At 41.2% G+C, this 20807-nt stretch overlaps 1 protein-coding gene across 4 annotated transcripts in view; it reads left to right on the plus strand.

Moving 5' to 3' along the window:
• The window catches only part of TAX1BP1 (Tax1 binding protein 1), a 92554-nt gene that overhangs the window by 13159 nt on the left and 58588 nt on the right, over positions 1 to 20807 (plus strand). For all 4 annotated transcript variants that reach the window (XM_005296993.5, XM_065583401.1, XM_005296994.5 and 1 more), the window contains exon 3: positions 14412 to 14514. In XM_005296993.5, the coding sequence (XP_005297050.2) occupies positions 14412 to 14514 (103 nt within the window). The remainder of the gene's footprint in view (positions 1 to 14411; positions 14515 to 20807) is intronic.

Below are 20807 nucleotides of genomic sequence, written 5' to 3' on the forward strand. Positions count from 1 at the left end.
TAAAATAACACTTTGAAATGTACGGAGAATATATGTGCATTACAGGAAGTATCAAGAAGTAAGAACAACAATAAAAGTGTGTGTGTGTGTGTAAGATCCCCCCCCCCCACAGACTGGGGAGCGTGACCAACCTCGATACACTGTGCTGGTGGCTGGGGAAGTTTGAGAGATGCCATGCACTGTCTCTTTAAAGCACTCATTGAAAGCCCTGTCTCCCTTCCCCACTCTGCGGAGATGGGGGTACATCGAGAGAGACACTGTGTGAGCTGAAGTTTCAGAAACCGTGCAGTGTCTCTAAGAAAGGCACTCACTGTTCAGACCTCAGACTGCAGCAGCTCTGAGTCCTGAGCCAGACTGTTCCCTCTCCCCTGCTCTGCAGAGATGGGGTACGGGGGAGGGGGACACCCTGATATCAGCACCTCCCTTCCCCCCTGCTCTGTACAGTCACCAGGAGGGTCCCGGAAGCAGCTGCAGGATGCAGCAACATGGCTGCAAAGCAGTGGGGGTGAGGACCACCTGAACACATGCTGCCAGATGTGTGCGCTCTGCTAATCAACTGGGTGGCACTTGACTCTCTCCTGGGTGGATGCCCAACCATGCAGCTTAGAGGGAACACAGGTGGGGAAGTCTTGAAATGCCAAAGTATGTGACGTTTATCTGTGGGTATGGTGCTCTTACAGCATGTCCTCTATGGGTTATACAGCTGAATATATGTAGCCAAAAAGTTATGTATAAATTGAGGAAAAGTCAACACAGCTTTTGTAAAGGTAAATCATGCCTCACCAATCTATTAGAATTCTTTGAGGGTGTCAACAAGCATATGGAAAAGGTGAGAGTAGATCTACATAAGAACGGCCGTACCGGGTCAGACCAAAGGGCTATCTAGCCCAGTATCCTGTCTACTGACAGTGACCAATGCCAGGGGCCCCAGAGGGAGTGGACCTAGCAGGAAATGATCAAGTGATCTCTCTCCTGCCATCCATCTCCATCCTCTGACAAACAGAGGCTAGGGACACCATTCCTTACCCATCCTGGCTAATAGCCATTAATAGCCTTAACCACTATGAATTTATCCAGTTCTCTTTTAAACCCTGTTATAGTCCTAGCCTTCACAACCTCCTCAGGTAAGGAGTTCCACAAGTTGACTGTGTGCCACGTGAAGAAGAACTTCCTTGTATTTGTTTTAAACCTGCTGCCTATTAATTTCATTTGGTGACCCCTAGTTCTTGTATTATGGGAATAAGTAATTATCACTCATGATTTTATATACCTCTATCATATCCCCCCTTAGTCTCCTCTTTTCCAAGCTGAAGAGTCCTAGCCTCTTTAATCTCTCCTCATATAGGATCTGTTCCAAACCCCTAATCATTTTAGTTGCCCTTCTCTGAACCTTTTCTAGTGCCAGTATATCTTTTTTTAGATGAGGAGACCACATCTGTACGCAGTATTTGAGATGTGGGTGTACCATCGATTTATATAAGGGCAATAATATATTCTCAGTCTTATTCTCTGTCCTCTTTTAAATGATCCCTAACATCCTGTTCGCTTTTTTGACTGCCTCTGCACACTGTGTGGACATCTTCAGAGAACTATCCATGATGACTCCAAGATCTCTTTCCTGATTAGTTGTAGCTAAATTAGCCCCCATCATATTGTATGTATAGTTGGGGTTATTTTTTCCAATGTGCATTACTTTACATTTATCCACATTAAATTTCATTTGCCATTTTGTTGCCCAGTCACTTAGTTTTGTGAGATCTTTTTGAAGTTTGTCACAGTCTGCTTTGGTCTTAACTATCTTGAGCAGTTTAGTATCACCTGCAAACTTTGCCACCCTCACTGTTTACCCCCTTTCTCCAGATCATTTATGAATAAGTTGAATAGGATTGGTCCGAGGACTGACCCTTGGGGAACACCACTAGTTACCCCTCTCCATTCTGAGAATTTACCATTAATTCCTACCCTTTGTTCCCGGTCTTTTAACCAGTTCTCAATCCATGAAAGGACATTCCCTTTTATCCCATGACAGCTTAATTTATGTAAGAGCCTTTGGTGAGGGACCTTGTCAAAGGCTTTTTGGAAATCTAAGAACACTATATCCACTGGATTCCCCCTTGTCCACATGTTTGTTGACCCCTTCAAAGAACTCTAATAGAGTAGTAAGACATGATTTCCCTTTACAGAAACCATGTTGACTATTGCTCAACAGTTTGTTTTTCTATGTGTCTGACAATTTTATTCTTAACTATCGTTTCAACTAATTTGCCCGGTACCGACCTTAGACTTACTGGTCTGTAATTGCTGGGATCACCTCTAGAGCCCTTTTTAAATATTGGTGTTACATTAGCTAACTTCCAGTCATTGGGTACAGAAGTGGATTTAAAGGACAGGTTAAATAATAAAATAGGTATATCTCCATATATTATTATCTCATAGAACTGGAAGGGACCTTGAAAGGTCATCAAGTCCAATCCCCTGCCTTCACTAGCAGGACCAATTTTTTTGGCCCAGGTCCCTAAATGGCCCCCTCAAGGATTGAACTCACAACCCTGGGTTTAGCGGGCCAATGCTCAAACCACTGAGCTATCTCCCCCCCCCCCCCCCCCCCCAACTAACAAACCTTAGATAATAGTTCCGCAACTTCACATTTGAGTTCTTTCAGAACTCTTGGGTGAATGCCATCTGGTCCCGGTGATTTGCTAATGTTAAGTTTATCAATTAATTCTAAAACCTCCTCTAGTGACACTTCAGTCTGTGAAGTATCAGGGGGTAGCCGTGTTAGTCTGTATCTACAAAAACAACAAGGAGTCTGGTGGCACCTTAAAGACTAACAGATGTATTTGGGCATAAGCTTTCGTGAGTTAAAACCTCACTTCTTCGGATGCATAGAGTGAAAGTTACAGATGCAGGCATTATATACTGACACCAATCTGTGACAGTTCCTCAGATTTGTCACCTACAAAAGCCGGCTCAGGTTTGGGAATCTCCCTAACATCCTCAGCTGTGAAGACTGAAGCAAAGAATCCATTTAGTTTCTCCGCAATGACTTTATTGTCTTTAAGCGCTCCTTTTGTATCTCGATCATCAAGGGGCCCCACTTAGCAGGCTTCCTGCTTCTGATGTACTTAAAAAACATTTTATTACCACCTTCGGAGTTTTTGGCTAGCTGTTCTTCAAACTCCTCTTTGGCTTTTCTTATTACATTCTTGCCCTTAATTTGGCAGCGTTTATGCTCCTTTCTATTTGCCTCACTAGGATTTGACTTCCACTTTTTAAAGGAAGTCTTCTTATCTCTCATTGCTTCTTTTACATGGTTGTTAAGCCATGGTGGCTCTTCTTTAGTTCTTTTACTGTGTTTCTTAATTTGGGGTTATACATTGAAGTTGGGCCTGTATTATGGTGTCTTTAAAAAGCACCCATGCAGCTTGCAGGGATTGTACTTTTTAACTTCTGTTTAACTAACCCCCTCATTTTTTGCATAGTTCCCCCTTTTGAAATTAAATGCCACAGTGTTGGGCTGTTGAGATGTTCTTCCCACCACAGGGATGTTGAATGCTGTTGTCTTATGGTCACTATTTCCAAGCGGTCCTGTTGTAGTTGCCTCTTGGACCAGCTCCTGCGCTCCACTCAGGACTAAATTTAGAGTTGCCTCTCCCCTTGTGGGTTCCCGTACCTGCTGCTCCATGAAGCAGTCATTTAAAGTAGCGAGAAATTTTATCTCTGCATTTCATCCTGAAGTGAAATGTTCCCAGTCAATATGGGGATAATTGAAATCCCCCACTATTATTGGGTTCTTAATTTTGATAGCCTCTAATTTCCCTTAGCATTTCATCATCACTATCACTGTTCTGGTCAGGTGGTCTATAATAGATCCCTAATGTTATATTCTTATTAGAGCATGAAATTTCTATCCATAGAGATTCTATGGAACATGTGGATTCACTTAAGATTTTTACTTCATTTGATTCTACATTTTCTTTCACATATAGTGCCACTCCCCCCTGCACGACCTGTTCTGTCATTCCGATATATTTTGTACCCCGGAATGATTGTGTCCCATTGATTGCTCTCAGTCCACCAGGTTTCTGTGATGCCTATTATATCAATATCCTCCTTTATCACAAGGCACTCTAGTTCACCATCTTATTATTTAGACTTCTAGCATTTGTGTACAAGCACTTTAAAAACCTGTCACTGTTTATTTGTCTGCCCTTTTCTGATGTTAAACATTCACATAAAAAAGAATCTATCATCTGATCTGGCCCTTACATTATCCTCCTCCATCCTCTGCTCCTGACTACAACTTGGAGATTCTCTATCATTAGACTCTCTCCTAAGAAAAGTCTCTGTCCAATCCACATGCTCCTCTGCAGCAGTCGGCTTTCCCCCCATCTCCTAGTTTAAAAACTGCTCTACAACCTTTTTAATGTTTAGTGCCAGCAGTCTGGTTCCACTTTGGTTTAGGTGGCGCCCATCTCTCTTGTATAGACTCACCCCATCCCAAAAGTTTCCCCAGTTCCTAATTAATGTAAACCCCTCCTCTCTACACCATTGTCTCATCCACGCATTGAGACTCTGAAGCTCTGCCTGCCTACCTGGCCCTGCGTGTGAAACTGGTAGCATTTCTGAGAATGCCACCATAGAGTCCTGGATTTCAGTTTCTTCCCTAGCAGCCTAAATTTGGCCTCCAGGACATCTCTCCTACCCTTCCCTATGTCATTAGTACCTACATGTACCACGACCACCGGCTCCTCCCCAGCACTACACATAAGTCTGTCTAGATGCCTCAAGATATCCGCAACCTTCGCACCAGGCAGGCAAGTCACCATGCGGTTCTCCCGGTTATCACAAACCAAGCTATCTACGTTTTTAATGATTGAATCTCCCATTACTAACACCTGCCTTTTCCTAGCAACTGGAGTTCCCTCCCCCGGAGAGGTAACCTCAGTGCGAGAGGTAACCCCAGCACCATCTGGAAGGAGGGTCCCAACTATGGGAAGGTTTCCCTCTGCTCCCGTTGACTGCTCTGCTTCCCTGGGCTTTTCATCCTCCTCAACAGCACAGGGGCTGTCTGACCAGAGGTGGGACAATTCTGCAGTGTCCCGGAAAGCCTCATAGGTACTTGGAGCTTCAGAAAGCCTTTCCCTTACCAAAGGCTCTTAAGCAGACTAAGCAGTCAGGGTAAGAGTGAAGGTCTCCTAGATTTAACCAGTTACTAAAGATAGGAATCAAGGGGTAGGAATAAATGATCAGTTTTCACATTGGGCTCCTTACGGATCTGTAGTAGGACCTGTGCTTTTCAGCATATTCATAAATGATCTGGAAAAGGGGACAGATGAGGCAAAAGTTGCAGATGATACAAAGTTACTCAAGATAATTAAGTCCAAAGTTAACTGTGAAGAGTTAAACGGATGTCAGAAAACTGGTGACTGGGCTACTAGATGAAACTCAATAAGTGCAAAGTAATGCACATTGGAAAACAGAATCCCAACTATATGTACAAAATGACAAGATCTAAATTATCAGTTACCACTCAAGAAAAAGAGATTGGCATTCTTGTGGATAGTGGTGTGAAAACATCTACTCCAGGGGTCAGCAACCTTTGGCACGCAGTTCGCCAGAGTAAGCACCCTAGCGGGCCGGGCTGGTTTGTTTACCTGCCGCGTCCGCAGGTTCGGCCGATCGCGGCTCCCACTGGCCGCGGTTTGCCATCCCAGGCCAATGGGGGAGCGGGAAGCGGCATGGGCCGAGGGGTGTGCTGGTCACCGCTTCCCGCTGCCCCCATTGGCCTGGGATGGTGAACCGCGGCCAGTGGGAGCTGCGATCGGCCGAACCTCCAGACGCGGCAGGTAAACAAAATGGCCCAGCCCGCCAGAGTGCTTACCCTGGCGAGCTGCGTGCCAAAGGTTGCCGACCCCGATCTACTCAGTGTGCAGCAGCAGTCAAAAGAGCTAACAGTGTTAGGAACCATTAGGAAAGGGATAGATAATAAAAGAGAAGATCTAACACCACCATGTAAATTTGATGTGTGTGTGTGTGTGTGTGTGTGTGTATATATATATATATATATATATATATATATATATATATATATATATATATATATATATATATATATATATATATATGAGAATTGGAAAAAGTGCAGCGAAGGGCAACAAAAATGATTAGCGGTGTGGAACAGCTTTTGATATAAGAAGAAATGAAAGAGACTGGGACTGTCGAGCTGAGAAGAGAGACCACTAACCAGGAATATGAGAGAGACTCATAAAATAATGAGTGGTATGGAGAAAGTGAATAGGGAAGTGTTCTTTACCCCTTCACATAACACACACTAGGGGTCACACAATTAACAGGCAGTTAATAAGTTTAAAACAAACATAAGGAAGTATTTCACACAACGCAGAGTCAGCTTGTGAAAGTCTTTTGCCAAGGGATATTGTGGGAAAAAAAAGTATAACTCAGTTCAAAAAAGAATTAGTTTATGGAGGATAGGTCCATCAATGGCTATTAGCTCAAATGGTCAGGGATACAACCCTGCACTCCGGTTGCCTCTGAACTTTCAACTGCTAGAAAGTGGGACTGGACTACAGAGGATGGATGACTTGAAATTGTCCTGTTCAGTTCTTTCCTTCTGAATCATCTTTTACGGGCTCCTGTCAAAAGACAGGATACTGGGTTAGATGGCCCATTGGTCTGACTTAGTATGGCTGTTCTTATGTTGAAGATGTTTGTGACTGGAGTACACCTGTTCATTGTAGATAGCAAAGTGCTAAAATGATAATAAAATTTCCAACTTCTGGTACGAGGGAAATATATTGGGTTATTGTCATATGTCTGAAATGAAAAAAGACGTGATACTAGTATTCTCTTATAAAGGAGTGATGAATGGAATAGTTTTTAGTTGCATAAGGATAACTTAAGTACTGTGTAAGGTGTGCATGCGTTGTGTTGTGTATGATCATAGTCTGGTAGTTTGCTTCATTTTGTCAGTATAGATGATTGTGTCCAGTCAGAGTACTCTCATGCTCGTGGGTCGAGTATGGATAGGGAATATGAGGAAAGAATTTAGCCATGCCTATTGCCTATACTGTTTTCTTTGAGCTTTGTGGAAGGCAACACATCTTAATTTTATAGATGGGGCACAGAGAAGTTAAATGACTTACTTAGAAGCTAATGTGCCCTGCTGGATTATGGATGGAATTGGGAGTTGAGTCCTGATTTTGTCACTGATTTGTTCTGTGGTTTTGGGCAAGTTTAATCTCTTGGAGCCTTCATTTTCTATTTGTAAAATGAGGATACTGATACCAACCTATCTTGAGTGTTTTGACACATAATTAAGGTTTGTAATACATTTTGAGATCTTTGGATGAAAGGTGCTGTATAACTTACCATAATAATAATATTAGGACCACACAGTGCAGCAGATCCAAAACTAGGAGTCAACTGTGACATTGTGCAGTCTATATGGTTTTATAAAAATATGATAATAAGTGAATATAATGTAATTGGGATATGCTTCATGGATCATTACAAAGCTTATAATCTACTGAGTGTGATCATCCTATTTGTATAAATGTACCACTCTTGTATCTAAAACTAGAAATATAAAATATAACTGAGGGCCTATTGTAATTATGCAAAGTGTGGGCCATTAATGGTGGTTTGGAATCTTGATGACTCCCATTAACCAGGATCGTTGTCTGCAGATGGCTGTGTTTTACCTCTGAGTCTTCCTGTATGTGTGTGTGTGCTGGCAAGTGAGTAATGAAGTCTTGCAGTGACATGTGATCATGTCACCTGAACTGGAATCCATCTTTAACCTGGTGCTTTTCCAGTGAGCGGGGGTGGAAACCCAGAGGGACAAAGGGTTCCCGCCTTATGCAAAAGATATATAAGGTGTATATAAGAACAAAAAGGAGAGAGGAGCCATCGTGAAGAATCCCCTAGCTACCACCTGAGCTGGAACAAGAATTGTGCCCAGGCCTGGAAAGTGTCCAGTCTGAGGAAAAAACTTACTGAAGCATCTCCTGAGGGTGAGATTATCTGTATTCAGTTTGGTTAGACATAGATTTGCACATTTTATTTTATTTTGCTTGGTGACTTACTTTGTTTCGTTTGTTACTACTTGGAACCACTTAAATCCTACTTTCTGTATTTAATAAAATCACTTTACTTATTAACTCAGAGTATGTATTAATACCTGGAGGTGCAAACAACTGTGCATATCTCTCTATCAGTGTTATAGAGGGCGAACAATTTGAGTTTACCCTGCATAAGTTTTATTAAAACAGATTTATTTAGGTTTAGACCCCGTTGGGAGTTGGGCATCTGAGTGCTAAAGACAAGCACACTTCTGTGAGCTGTTTTCTGGTAAACCTGCAGCTTTGGGGCAAGTAGTTAAACATTTCCTGGCTCTTCCTCTTTTATTTAAATTGATAAGTCACGTCTCTCGCGTGCATAACTTTAATAAATTCAGAGTTACTCTATACCTTGTAATCTTTTCATGGTTGGATGTGGCTGTTGTAATGTCCATATTGGATCATGACTAAGACTAAGATTTTGTCTCTGGTATTTTTATTAAAAGTCACGGACAGGATGTAGCAATACACAATGAAATCATGGAAATGTGCACACAGTAATGCAGTTTTCACTACATCAGCACAGGAGCTTTTGAATTGCTATCAAACCTTCTATCATTTTGACTACAGACATGATTAATTGTTAGAGTGTAAAATGGTCATTTACTAACAGAGCTTTCCACGATTCTGAAACAGCAAGGTTGTCATCTTTGAGCATCTGTCATCTTGCAAGATATCTTTGTAAGACTAAAATGATCTGTCTGCACTGTTAACCGGCAATGATAAACACCTCAGAGCTATTGCTGATGTGGAAAGCGATCTTTCCAAGTGCCACAATGTCAAGGCACTTCATTTCAGAAACTGCACTGCTGTAGCTAAAAAACATGGGTTTTGCCAAGTCATTGCCTTCAAACAAGGGAATAGATTCAAATACATTTAGTGATGCAAGGTCAAGAAGTTTGGCCTGATTGGGATCAAACACTTGGCAGGGTTTAAAAAACAAAACAAAACCCACAACACAGTGGGTTGACAAAACCATTAAGAACCAGTCATATAGACTTCAGTTAATGCTGTTTTCACAAAGGGTTTTCTTAGCTAACAGGTTGTCAGTTGTGCCACTGAAGTACTTTTCCCAACTGGCAAGATTAGTCAAATCATTTGCCACCTTATGCAGTCCGATTTCTGGTTTTTCATAAGCAGTGAGAGTTGCCATTATTCTTGGTGCAAGCGCTTCAATTGCTGCTTTTATTTCGGTTAATTTTTGTTAAAGTGACCGCATCTTAAACAGATGAACTACTGCTTCACTCCCATTCCTCAAAAAAAACCCACATAATCCTACAGTTGCCTGATATGAAAATGGACAGCTTCAAATCAGCTGTTCCATCATGTGATTACTGGGGAAGGGGAATTGCAGGCACTTTCCTTTTTTCCTGCAATGATTGATTGAACCATACTTTGCGGGCAAGGCAGGCAGTGAATGCATGTTTTACAGCAATGACAAGTTCATTTACTTTTCCAAATGTTTTTCTCCAGGTATCACCCACTAAGTTGAGATAATGTGCAGTGCATGTTATGTGCACTGCATTCAGAAAAAATGCTTTGAGGCTTCATTCCCAGGTTCTGTTCATATATGCAGCATTGTCATGACAAAAGCAGTGACTTTATCAAAAAGAATTCTGTATTTCTGAACTGACTGCCCTAGCCCTGCCGCCCAGGGCTGAAGTTGCAAAGATCACAAAAAATCATGAAATCTGTGACCAACTCGTAGCCTTAATCATGCCAAATAAATTTTGTATTATGTTAGCTGACAATGGATTTTGACTCTCCCATGCTTCTGACAAAAATTAACTGATCCACCTGACATTTCTTTTGTATTCTCTTCAACTAGAGAATTTTTTTGGAAGTTTTTTTTTTCCCCCTTTTCTTTACTTTAAAGTGGAATATAAAAAGGACATCAGGCAACTTCAAGGATTTCCTGACTTTATTACTATTTTTTTTTCAAAGTGAAGTATTTCACTGTTTGAAAAAATTGGTGGGGGGGGGGGGAAGAGGGAGGAACATATAAATTCTGATTCATTTTATATCTTTTGGCTACAGTGAGAGCTAGTGATTCTAGGTGTAAATGGTGGATGGTAAATTTTGAAGTTAATCAGTTGGGTTTATAAAGGAAAGCTAGTTGTATCCTTAACTGTGGGAAATTAGTCTCTCCATAAGATCTAACTTCTGAGAAAAAGAATAGCGCATCGCTTTCTTTCTATGACAAAAACTACTTTTGAGAACAGACGACACTAAATGGTATAGATCTGAGCTTTGATGTCATTGGGACTACTGAAACAACAAGGAGTCTGGTGGCACCTTAAAGACTAACAGATTTATTAGGGCATGAGCTTTCATGGGTTAAAAACCCACTTCTTCAGATCCATGGAGTGAAAATTACAGATACAGGCATAAATATATTGGCACATGAAGAGAAGGGAGTTACCTTACAAGTTGAGAACCAGTGTTGACAGGGCCAAATCAGTCAGGGTGGATGTGGTCCTCTCCCAATAATTGATAAGGAGCTGCCAGTACCAAGAGAGGGGAAAATTGCTTTTGTAGTGAGCCAGCCACTCCCAGTCCCTATTCAAGCCCAAATTAATGGTGTTAAGTTTGCAAATGAATTGTAGCTCTGCGGTTCCTCTTTGAAGTCTGTTTTTTGAAGTTTTTTGTTGTTGAAGGATGGCTACTTTTAAATCTGTTATTGAATGTCCAGGTAGATTGAAGTGTTCTCCTACTGGCTTTTGTATGTTACCATTCCTGATGTCTGATTTGTGTCCATTTATTCTTTTACGTAGAGGCTGTCCGGTTTGGCCAATGTACATGGCAGAGGGTCATTGTTGGCAGATGATGGTATACATCACATTAGTAGATGTGCAGGTGAATGAGCCCCTGGTAGTGTGGTTGGGCCCTCTGATGGTATCTCTAGGTTAGATATGGGGACAGAGTAGGCAGCGGGGTTTGTTACAGGGATTGGTTCCTGGGTTTATGTTTCTGGGGTGTGGTGTGTAGTTATTAATGAGTATTTGCTTCAGATTGGGGGGCTATCTGTAAGCGAGGACTGGCCTGCCTCCCAAGGTCTGTGAGAGTGAGGGATCATTTTCCAGGATAGGTTGTAGATTGTTGATGATGTGTTGGAGAGGTTTTAGCTGGGGGCTGTACGTGATGGCTAATGGTTTTGTTATTTTCCTTGTTGGGCCTGTCCTGTAGTAGGTGACTTCTGGTACCCGTCTCGCTCTGTCAGTCTGTTTCCTCATTTCCCCAGGTGGGTGTTGTAGTTTTAAAAATGCTTGATGAAGATCTTGTAGGTGTTTGCCTCAGTCTGAGGGAGACTTGACCTAATAAATCTGTTAGTCTTTAAGGTGCCACTGGACTCCTCGTTGTTTTTGTGGATACAGACTAACACGGCTTCCCTTCTGATAATTGGGACTACTGGTGTCTGTAAACGTTTCAGGATCAACCGATTAATTGTGAAAGTGTTTTTTTTTCCCCTCCCTTCCTCCCCTCCCCCCAAATCCAAGTGAATAAGGGGGAAAGTAATTACAATTATTTGTAAGGAATTGCTGTTTGTTGTTTGCATTTCTTTTAATTGGAACTGGGACTTACTGTATATTGGTCTTAGAGGAAAAACTGATATTTAAATATGTTGTACTTTCACTAAACTGAGTTCCAGTGCAGTTCTCACACAAGAGCTATATTTATGGTCTTATTGGCGCTCTGTACCATCTGTTTCATGTGCTACTGGTTTAAAAATAAAAGTCCAATGGTGGTGGTCTGAATTTAATATTAATTTTTTTAGGGTAATCCTTGTATATTACATGTCAAAATGCTGAAAGAACTATTTACTGCTTATGGCAAACTTTGAAAAGCATTATTTTAAAAATTCTACCTCGGTCTTGCTTCATATTAGCTCATTTTTTAAACAATACTCGAATGAAAACTGGTTAGTCCTGCCTTTGACTTCACAAATGTCAAGAACTTGTGTAAGTGTTTGTAGGATCACATCTTAATAATCAGTCAATTATTGTTCTATAACAAATGAAGGAAAAAATACTGTATGATGTAGTTGAATTGTTTCTAAATATGATGTGTCATGAATAGTGAAAAGTCAATTGAGAGAAATAATTAAGGTGTAACTATAGAACAAAATATTTGAATCTGTTGCTTCCCTCCAAAGCCATAATTTCGTGTTGCCTGCATAACACTACAAAACACACTAATGCAATGAATGGAGACTAGTTTATCAATCTCAATGACCTATCTCATAGAACTGGAAGGGACCCCGAAAGGTCATCGAGTCCAGCCCCCTGCCTTCACTAGTAGGACCAAGTACTGATTTTGCCCCAGATCCCTAAGTGGCTCCCTCAAGGATTGAACTCACAACCCTGGGTTTAGCAGGCCAATGCTCAAAGCACTGAGCTATCCCTCCCCCTTGATTGCTCACTGAGGAATCAGTTTCTGAATTTCAAAGTTGACATTGTTCTCCAGTTAAAAGACCAAGATTAAAAAAAAACAAAAACCTAGTCAGTCTTAAAAAGCGAAGGCCTTAATTTAGTATCTGATTGTGGAAAGGCAACTAGTTATTTAATGTAGTAGTCTGTATGTGTGAGTGAAAAGTAGCTTCTGCAAAATAGGTTAGTTAGGGAAACTCAACAGTGTGTTTTCATAAAATGTAACTTTTCTAAATTTTAAAATCACAGTAAAATTTGACACTTCACCTTTAGAAATTTTGTCCTTGGTCTGTATTTTAATACAGAAATTGTAAAGAATACTTTCAGTGGGTGAAGCCTTGGTTGTGTTGTAGGTTTTCTTCAGGGTGTATTTGAAGAAATCAAAGAAATGAAAGAATAAGTATAGCATATGTTTGGAACCACCATTTCTCACTGAAATTAATTCAAATTTCAAAAATGAAAGCTTTGACTCAAAACCTTAAAGACTAAGCATCTAAATGAGACTTAACTGTTTCGAAGGAAAATATGTGAAAACTTCTGGCAGAGGAGGATATAATGAAATGTATTAGCTCTTCCTACAAGTGAATTATGAGGTTCTCAAGTGTCTGTTCCCAGAACTTCAAGAAAAATAGGTTTGAAAACCCACAAAAGCAAAAATTCATTTGTTTGCTAAATGGTCAGTACTTAGGTATTATGGATTCTCATAGAATAATGTAAAAATATCATGCCTGTGCAAAGTTATTGGGAATTTCATGTTTGACTTATTCCAAAAGCATTTTATAGTGATGTTACTTTTTTCTCAGGACAGTATATTTCAAACATACCTTTGTAAGGTACCAGTTTGGAGATGTCATGGAAGCCTTTTTCTTTTAGCTAAGATTAGGGTCAAGAACCAGTTGGTTTCATTTTGGTGCTTGAGAGAATTTTTCCAATTTGTTGCTGAACTGTTAAAGATCAGTTATGCTTCTGTTTTATCAAAGTTGCTTGCTAATCACTATAACTTCTGCCAGAAGGATTGTACACTTAGCAGTATTTCTTTGTAGCTATTCCTCCTCCTAGTATTGGAGTGTGTGATGGGTTGGATCACAGAAAGCCCATTGGGGCTGCCAACTGATGTGCCAGGACTACTTATGCCCCTGCTATTCCTGCCAGATTGGGACTCTAGCATCCTGTCTTGTTGAGCCAGACACGCCAGTCTGCTCCAACACAGACCCAGGATCTGAACAACGACCCCTAACAGCTATAGGCTTAAACTGAAAGCAGCTTAAGAAGTGTTCCTGTCTTTAACACTCAGATGCCCAACTCCCAATGGAATCAATGTTCCAGTACAGCGTTAGTCTTAAAGTCAACACATGCATATTCTGCAATGATTGGCAAAGGATTTGAAATCCATTGTTTTGGGACTGCATCAGTCTTGTATCCCAATCAATTCCTGCTTTTTCAATGGAGAAGATAGCTTTTGGAGGGTTAGGAGTGCTTATTTCTACTTGCATTGTGACAGAAATTTGTAGTCAATATTGGCATAGGTTGTCTCCTTATCTAAGTAGTAAAAATGTCTCTCTTTTTGTATTTATTGATGTGTCTTTATCAAATTTATAAAAACTGTCTGGTGTTTTATATAATAAATTAAACTCTTATTGCATTAGGTAACAGCTTAATAAAATCCATACTAAATATTTGACATACTTGTTAAATATTCCTAATTTGTAAACACTAGTCCATCTCTTTTTTTCCTATATGGTGAAACTCAAGTATGCGGGTTACAGTGTGTTGTAAAGATCAGACCATGCTGTCTTAACATATTACTCTACTTAGGTTTTTCTCTTTTGGTTGTTTCCTTTAGGTTGGTTGGAGTACTGCTCGAGACTATTATACGTTTCTGTGGTCACCTATGCCAGAAAATTATGTGGAAGGATCAACTGTTAACTGTTTGCTGTCTTTTCAAGGTGAGCAAGTACATACTTGGTAAATCAGCATCTGTCTGGATTTGATATTGTATTGCCAATTTTTGCAGTTTAAAAACAGCAATTTTATTAATTTAACTGTACATTTATTGAATTTTTAAATGTGCTATGAGTGTATAGTGTCTCCAAGTTTAACAAAGAGAACTTGGACTTAAGAATGGAATTTTCCATGTCTGTTTCTTTTTCACGTGTTTTTTTTTTTTTTTTCCCTTGTCACATTTTACTAATTTTTATGAGATGTTTGAGGCCACACACCCTCATTACGTCTGTGTGTGTCTCTCACTGTTGGGGAATTAGCGGGGCAATACACAAGCCTGGGGCTCTGGCCTGCAGTCAGGACAGAGTAGCAAACACAGTTAGGGGCCCAAGGCCTTAGTCAGGGTGGGGCAACAAATCCTTAGGACTTAGGGTGGGGGTAGAGCACCCAAACAGAATCTAGGAATGGGTGGCGGGGGGGGAGCAGGCCCACCCAGTTCTACAGCATCCCAACCCAGGGCCCCAACAGTGGCAGAGTGGTTCACCACTGGGTCAGTGGGGATCCACCCACAACACGCTGACCTTGTACCAGGCTAGCTCTTAACCAGACTCTTGTCTAGTTTCTCTGGGCTACTTCCTATCTCCCCCTCGGGGTCTACCTGGATCCGTAGGGGGTCCTTGGGTTGTCAGGGTAGAAGGCCAGCAGCAGTTCTGGCAGTTTCTCCATGGCTTGGTCAGCGGGTAGCTCTGACAGCTTTGCCGGTCTGTGGCACTCTCCCGGGAGGAGGCGTCTGGCTCCTTCAGCGGCTGTAGCACAACTGAGCTTCCAGACTCACCTTTTATACTTCCTGTCCCGCCCACTGACTTCTGGTGGAAGGGGTGAGCATGGCCTGGCTCCACCCACCAGGGCTCAGCGAGTGGTCCCTTCTCCTCTGGTCTGAGTGGGAGGCCACTCTGCCTCACTACAAACATTCTTTTGAAAAATTGCTCTGATGTTGAAGCCCCCTCATTAAATTGAGAATGATGTTCGGGTTAAGAGACAATAGAGCGATGGAAAAGAAGAATTTCATTTCCAAAGTTTTCATTTTTTTCCCTTTCATTTAAGATTTTCTGTCCTATTCCAGGTTCTAGTTACTTGCATTTGCATATTGCTAGCTTTGTGGGGTTTTTTTGGTCTATCACCAACTACTAGCAGCATTTATGTCTAATGCCTAAACTGAAGGTTCTACAAATAGTCCAAACAGTTAGGAAGTTTTGTTTTAAAATCTGAGATAGTGTGGAGTGCTTAAGGAAAAATACATCACATTCTAGACTCTAGAATCTAGAGCTACTGATGTCTCGCTTCTGAAGCTGAATTATTAGATTTTTATTCTTTGTGTTATCAGTCACCCAAAAGCATGCTAAAACCCTTGTACATATAGCAGGACAGATCCCTGCTCCAAAGCACTTTCATGTAGACAGAATACAGATAGGGGAATGCAGCAGAAAACAAGGTTTTTGACTGGCCTTGGTTGATTAATTAGCTTGTTGGTTCCATGATATCTATTGTAATTTAGCATTTTTTATCTATATGTTATATTTCCAAGAGGTAATTTGAAATGGTTGGAGAAACATGGATGAATGAATTTTGGAAACATATCCCTCTTTAATAAATTTTGAAACATCTTGTTTAGAATATTTTGAAATACTTTTGAGTTGTGACATCTCTTTATATCAGTGAAATTTCCTGAAATAATTTTTTTTAGATTTCAACAATCAAATACATGTTTTCAATTTGTTTACATAATCCTGTAGACTTGTTATATGTGGCCATGGGGTTTTTTAGAGGAACAGAAATGAAAGGAAGAGCATGGTAAGAACTCCATTTTGGTATCAAAATGTAAACCCTGTGATTTTCTTTAGAAAATTCCCCAAAACTCCACCTTCCATGCGTTTGTAGGAGTTCTGAGTAGTAAACTAAGGTTTGTTTGTTTTTCTCTCTACCCCCCCCCCCCCCTTATTATTTGTGGCCTCCTCACTTGTTGTTCTGATCCCTGTTTTCCCAATCACGTTGCACAGCTTGATGTGCTGGTGGTGAAATTATGTTCTCTAAACTAATAGCAGAACACACAGGACTGGTGTAGCATGGCTGGGAGTGGTAATTTGGCATGACCTATTTCTTTGTGGCCTGTATGGTGATAAAGATTACAAGATACCACATAACATTCTAAAAGGTTGTTGATATTGTAACAGAATGCATAACAATTTATCTGTTTTTTCTGACTGTTAAAGGATGTACACACAAATTGGGCTAGTAAGTTATTGAAAGGCAGTTAACTCCAAATTCTCAAAGGTATTTAGAGTCCTAATTTCCACTGAAATCAATGGAAGGTAGGAGCCTAAATATCTTTGAGGGACTGGGCCTTGGTTCACTTTGCTGCTGTTTTAATCTGTGCACATTTGTTTTGTATACTTTTGTAATTCTTAACTGAGGACTGCAGTGTCTGCAGAAACTGTGTAATTGTGAAATCACCACTTTTATTTTTGCTGTTTAAAAACAAACCAACCCCATTTTTCAACACTGAAGGAAAGCGCTTTCTTTTCACTAACCTGAAATGGCAGCTGCACTAATTGGGACTAGCAATCTCTTGATTTAATGTAATGTTGTCATCTTTACAGCACTCCTTTTTAGCCACAGTCAACTTCAGTCAGCTTCCTACAAACAAGACAGTCATGTAATGTTCAGTATCCAGTACTGGTGGTTGATCATCTGTGACCAGAGGCCTTCATATGGCTATTCATTTTTTTTCTTTCTTTAAAGTGACTGATCTGCACTCCAAATGTAGCTGTAAATGGCTACAGCATAGGCTCTCTCTCTTCCCCTAAACCAGTGGTTCCCAAACTGGGGTTCGTGAACCCCTGGGGGTTCATGAAATGTTACAGGGAGTTCTTGGGGGGAAAAAATTCCGTAATGGCGGACAGAGCTGTCCCTAGGGACCCCGGGCAGCATGGGGCCAGCAGCCTGGAGCCTGGACTTCCAAGAGCTAAGCAGATCAAAGCAAGCATATCTATCATACTGAGGAGATTTAAACTTCAAGACTCCTTATAAGAAATGGAAAGGGAGGTGGATATTTTTTGCTGTTTTAAAAATTAAATAGGCAGGTAGTATTATTTTTAAAATTATTATGAAGAACAAGTTTAAGCTTTGTTGTAACATGCGTTGTTTGCCTGGACTGCTCAAGACCTGAATGCATATGTAGGAGGAACTCTTTGAGTTGGCTTCTTAAATACCTTCATGCTGTTTCACATCTGATACTCCTTGATGAAACATAGGAGCCTTGTCTTATAACAGGCTTATTCAAAGTGATACAAGCTACGGAAGTGAGATCTTGGAAGAGTGTTGCCGTTTTCATAATGTAATAAAAAGAATGGAATTATAAATAATAATAATAGTGTGTAATAAGCATGTCATAAAAACAAATTTTATATTTCCAAGGTCACTGCTTTTATAATTTATACTCAGGTAAAGGAGAAAATCCCTGGAAATATTCATTTTTAGGAGGGGGTTTGCGAGACTTGACGTTTTAGTGAAAGGGGTTCACAGGTTGTTAAAGTTTGGGAACCACGGCCCTAAACAAACTTGCCAGTATTGTCCAGAAGTGGCCACATTTCATGGTGAGAGAAGAGTTTGGTCCAAAGTCCAGTCAGTCTTCCATTTCAGTCTGTCAAAAAGTCGTATGCAGAATTGTAGCCGTGTTGGTCCCAGGATATTATTGAGACAAGGTGGGTGAGGAAATATCTTTTATAGGACCAACTTCTGTTGGTGAGAGAGACAAGATTCAAGTCCTGAAGAAGAGCTCTGTGTAAGCTCGAAAGCTTATCTCTTTCACCAACAGAAGTTGGTCCAATAAAGATATTACCTCACCCACCTTGTCTATCAAAAAGTTGTCATTTTGTCCTAATATTTTACCCAGATGCCAAGGTAGATTTTTTGTAAAGTGAAAGGAACTAAATAGTGATCACCAATTGCTTTTACAGAATCCCAAACAGCCATTGGATGGAAATGACTGTGGAGTTGGGTAGGATTCAAACTGCCAGTGACTTAAAAGTAAAAGGATCCATATCCATTACCAGCCCATAGGGTGATCCAATCCCCTGATGAGAAGTGAAACTTCAAATAAAATTTCATCTTCTATATTCCTTTGTTTAAAGTCCATCATTCTTATAAAGCCCCCTGCCAGATTTTAACTTCTCTAGCATTCAAGCTATTTCCCAGTTACACATTGGAAAATATTTAAAATCTGATGAGATGAGCTCATTAAAATTTACAGGAGTTTAATTAGCCAAGATTATTGGATGGGAAAGAATCTTGTGCAGCATGCTTTAGGATATTTTAGATTTAGCAATTAGATGTTTTGGAAAAACTGCACTGTTGAGATTCTGTTCTCTCCAATGCCTGGTCAATGCTGGGGAAATTTTCCAAAATATTCTAACTGGTTTTAAAAGTGGTTTGGGTAAACAAGTTTTAAAACGTGCTGGAGTCACAGTGTATGCCCTGGTGGCCAGAATCATTTTTACTGCAGCTCCAACTGATTTTAACGTTCGGTCACTAAATTAGTTTTAAAACTATTTAGAAATTTGGAATAATGTACCCAGCATAGACCAGGTCCCAAAGCATAGGACTCTTCTACATTTGATAGTAAGGTGATATTCCCTGAGTCATAGCAAATCTCAGAATTATTTATGTAAAAAAGAAAAACATTATTAGTGAGAAATGGTCCCTGTAAATTTTCTTTTTTCTGAGTGGGCTACAAACTCCACTGAGCACTACAATTTTATCCTTGTCCTTTTTGTCCTTTGTCTCACCCCCCCCCATTTTTTTTTAAAGCGATCTACTGTATTGCATTTAAAAGGGTAAAGTGACATTTCAGTAATACATATACATATGCGATACATATCAGTGGTTTGAGTACCTATTAACTTTCAAGACTTTTAGAGTTGAAAACCACCCAAAGTTATAAACCCAGGAAGGCAGGAGCCCCTAGTTTTCCTTTCAGGAGCCCCCCTGCCATTTCCTCCCAGAAGCCCCAGCTCCTCCCCATTCTATTCATTACTCCTCCATGCTGGCTCAAGGGTTTTCTTGGGGAGAGATTTTAGGATCTTCCCTTCTCTGCCCCATTGCCAGCTGTACTCCTCTCCTGCTCCCAGGATCCAAGGCAGGGAGTTGACATCGAAGCCTGGAGCACCACTGCCCCAGCAGCACGGCTCCCCATCCGTCCCTCTGCACTGCAGAGCCAGGCTGCTGGGGGGCTCATTTCAACACTACAAGCCCTTAGATACTGCTGTCAGCTGCAAGGGCCAGCCTCTCTGCAGCCAGCTCCATGTGCCCCAGGATGGGACTATGAACAGCCTTCCTGCCCCTCCACCCTACCTAAATGGTGCCCCTGAACTCTGCCTCCCCCATCCCTCCTGGCTTGAGGCTTTCTGTGGTACCAAGAGAAGGTCACAGGCAATAAAGAAAAATTCATGGAAGCCCGTGACCTGTCCCTGACTTTAACTAAAAATATCCATGATAAAATAGGAAGGGACTGGGCAGCTCTGGGATGGCTGGGAGCTCTGAGGCCTCCCATGGCAGGCCAGGGGCTGCAGGGTACCTGTGCAGCAGCATGGAGCTGCTGGGGTCCCCCTGCCCCACAGTGGCAGCCGGGAAGCTGTAGGGGTCCCCCCGCCTGTGCCTGGGAGCTGTGGGTTACCCCTGCTGCCCATGGCGGCTGAGATCCTGGGGGACCCGCTGCCTCAGGCGGCGGGGGTACCTCACAGCTCCCTGCCACTTTGGGAGGCAGCAGGACCCTGCAGCTCCCAGCCGCCAGGGCTGAAGTTACTGATGTCTTTAGAAGTCATGGATTCCGTGACTTCCACGACCTCTGTGACAAAACCATAGCCTTATTCATGGCCAGTTTATATCAATTTGTTTTTGTGCCAACATTGTCCTTTAGCTTAAATAGTTCTTCTCCCTCCCTGTTGTTTATGCCTCTGATGATTTATAGAGAGAAATGAAATCCCCTCTAAGTTTTCATTTTGCTAGGCTAAACAAGTCAAGCTCTCCTCTCATACGAGTGGCTCTCCATTGCCCCTGATCATGCCAGGAGCTGTTCTCTGCACCTGTCATTCAGAAGTAGTTATGTTGTATAAGGAGAGTTAAAAGGGAAGTGATGAGAGCTTCAAGGTTATTTTTATGCCTATTAAGGAGAAAACAATAGATTAGAGAGAAGGAGAATGGGTTGAGACATTGAGGAGCATGATTAGTGGGTGGCATCACT

This window comes from Chrysemys picta, chromosome 2 (assembly GCF_011386835.1).
Source record: "Chrysemys picta bellii isolate R12L10 chromosome 2, ASM1138683v2, whole genome shotgun sequence".
NCBI lineage: Eukaryota > Metazoa > Chordata > Testudines > Emydidae > Chrysemys > Chrysemys picta.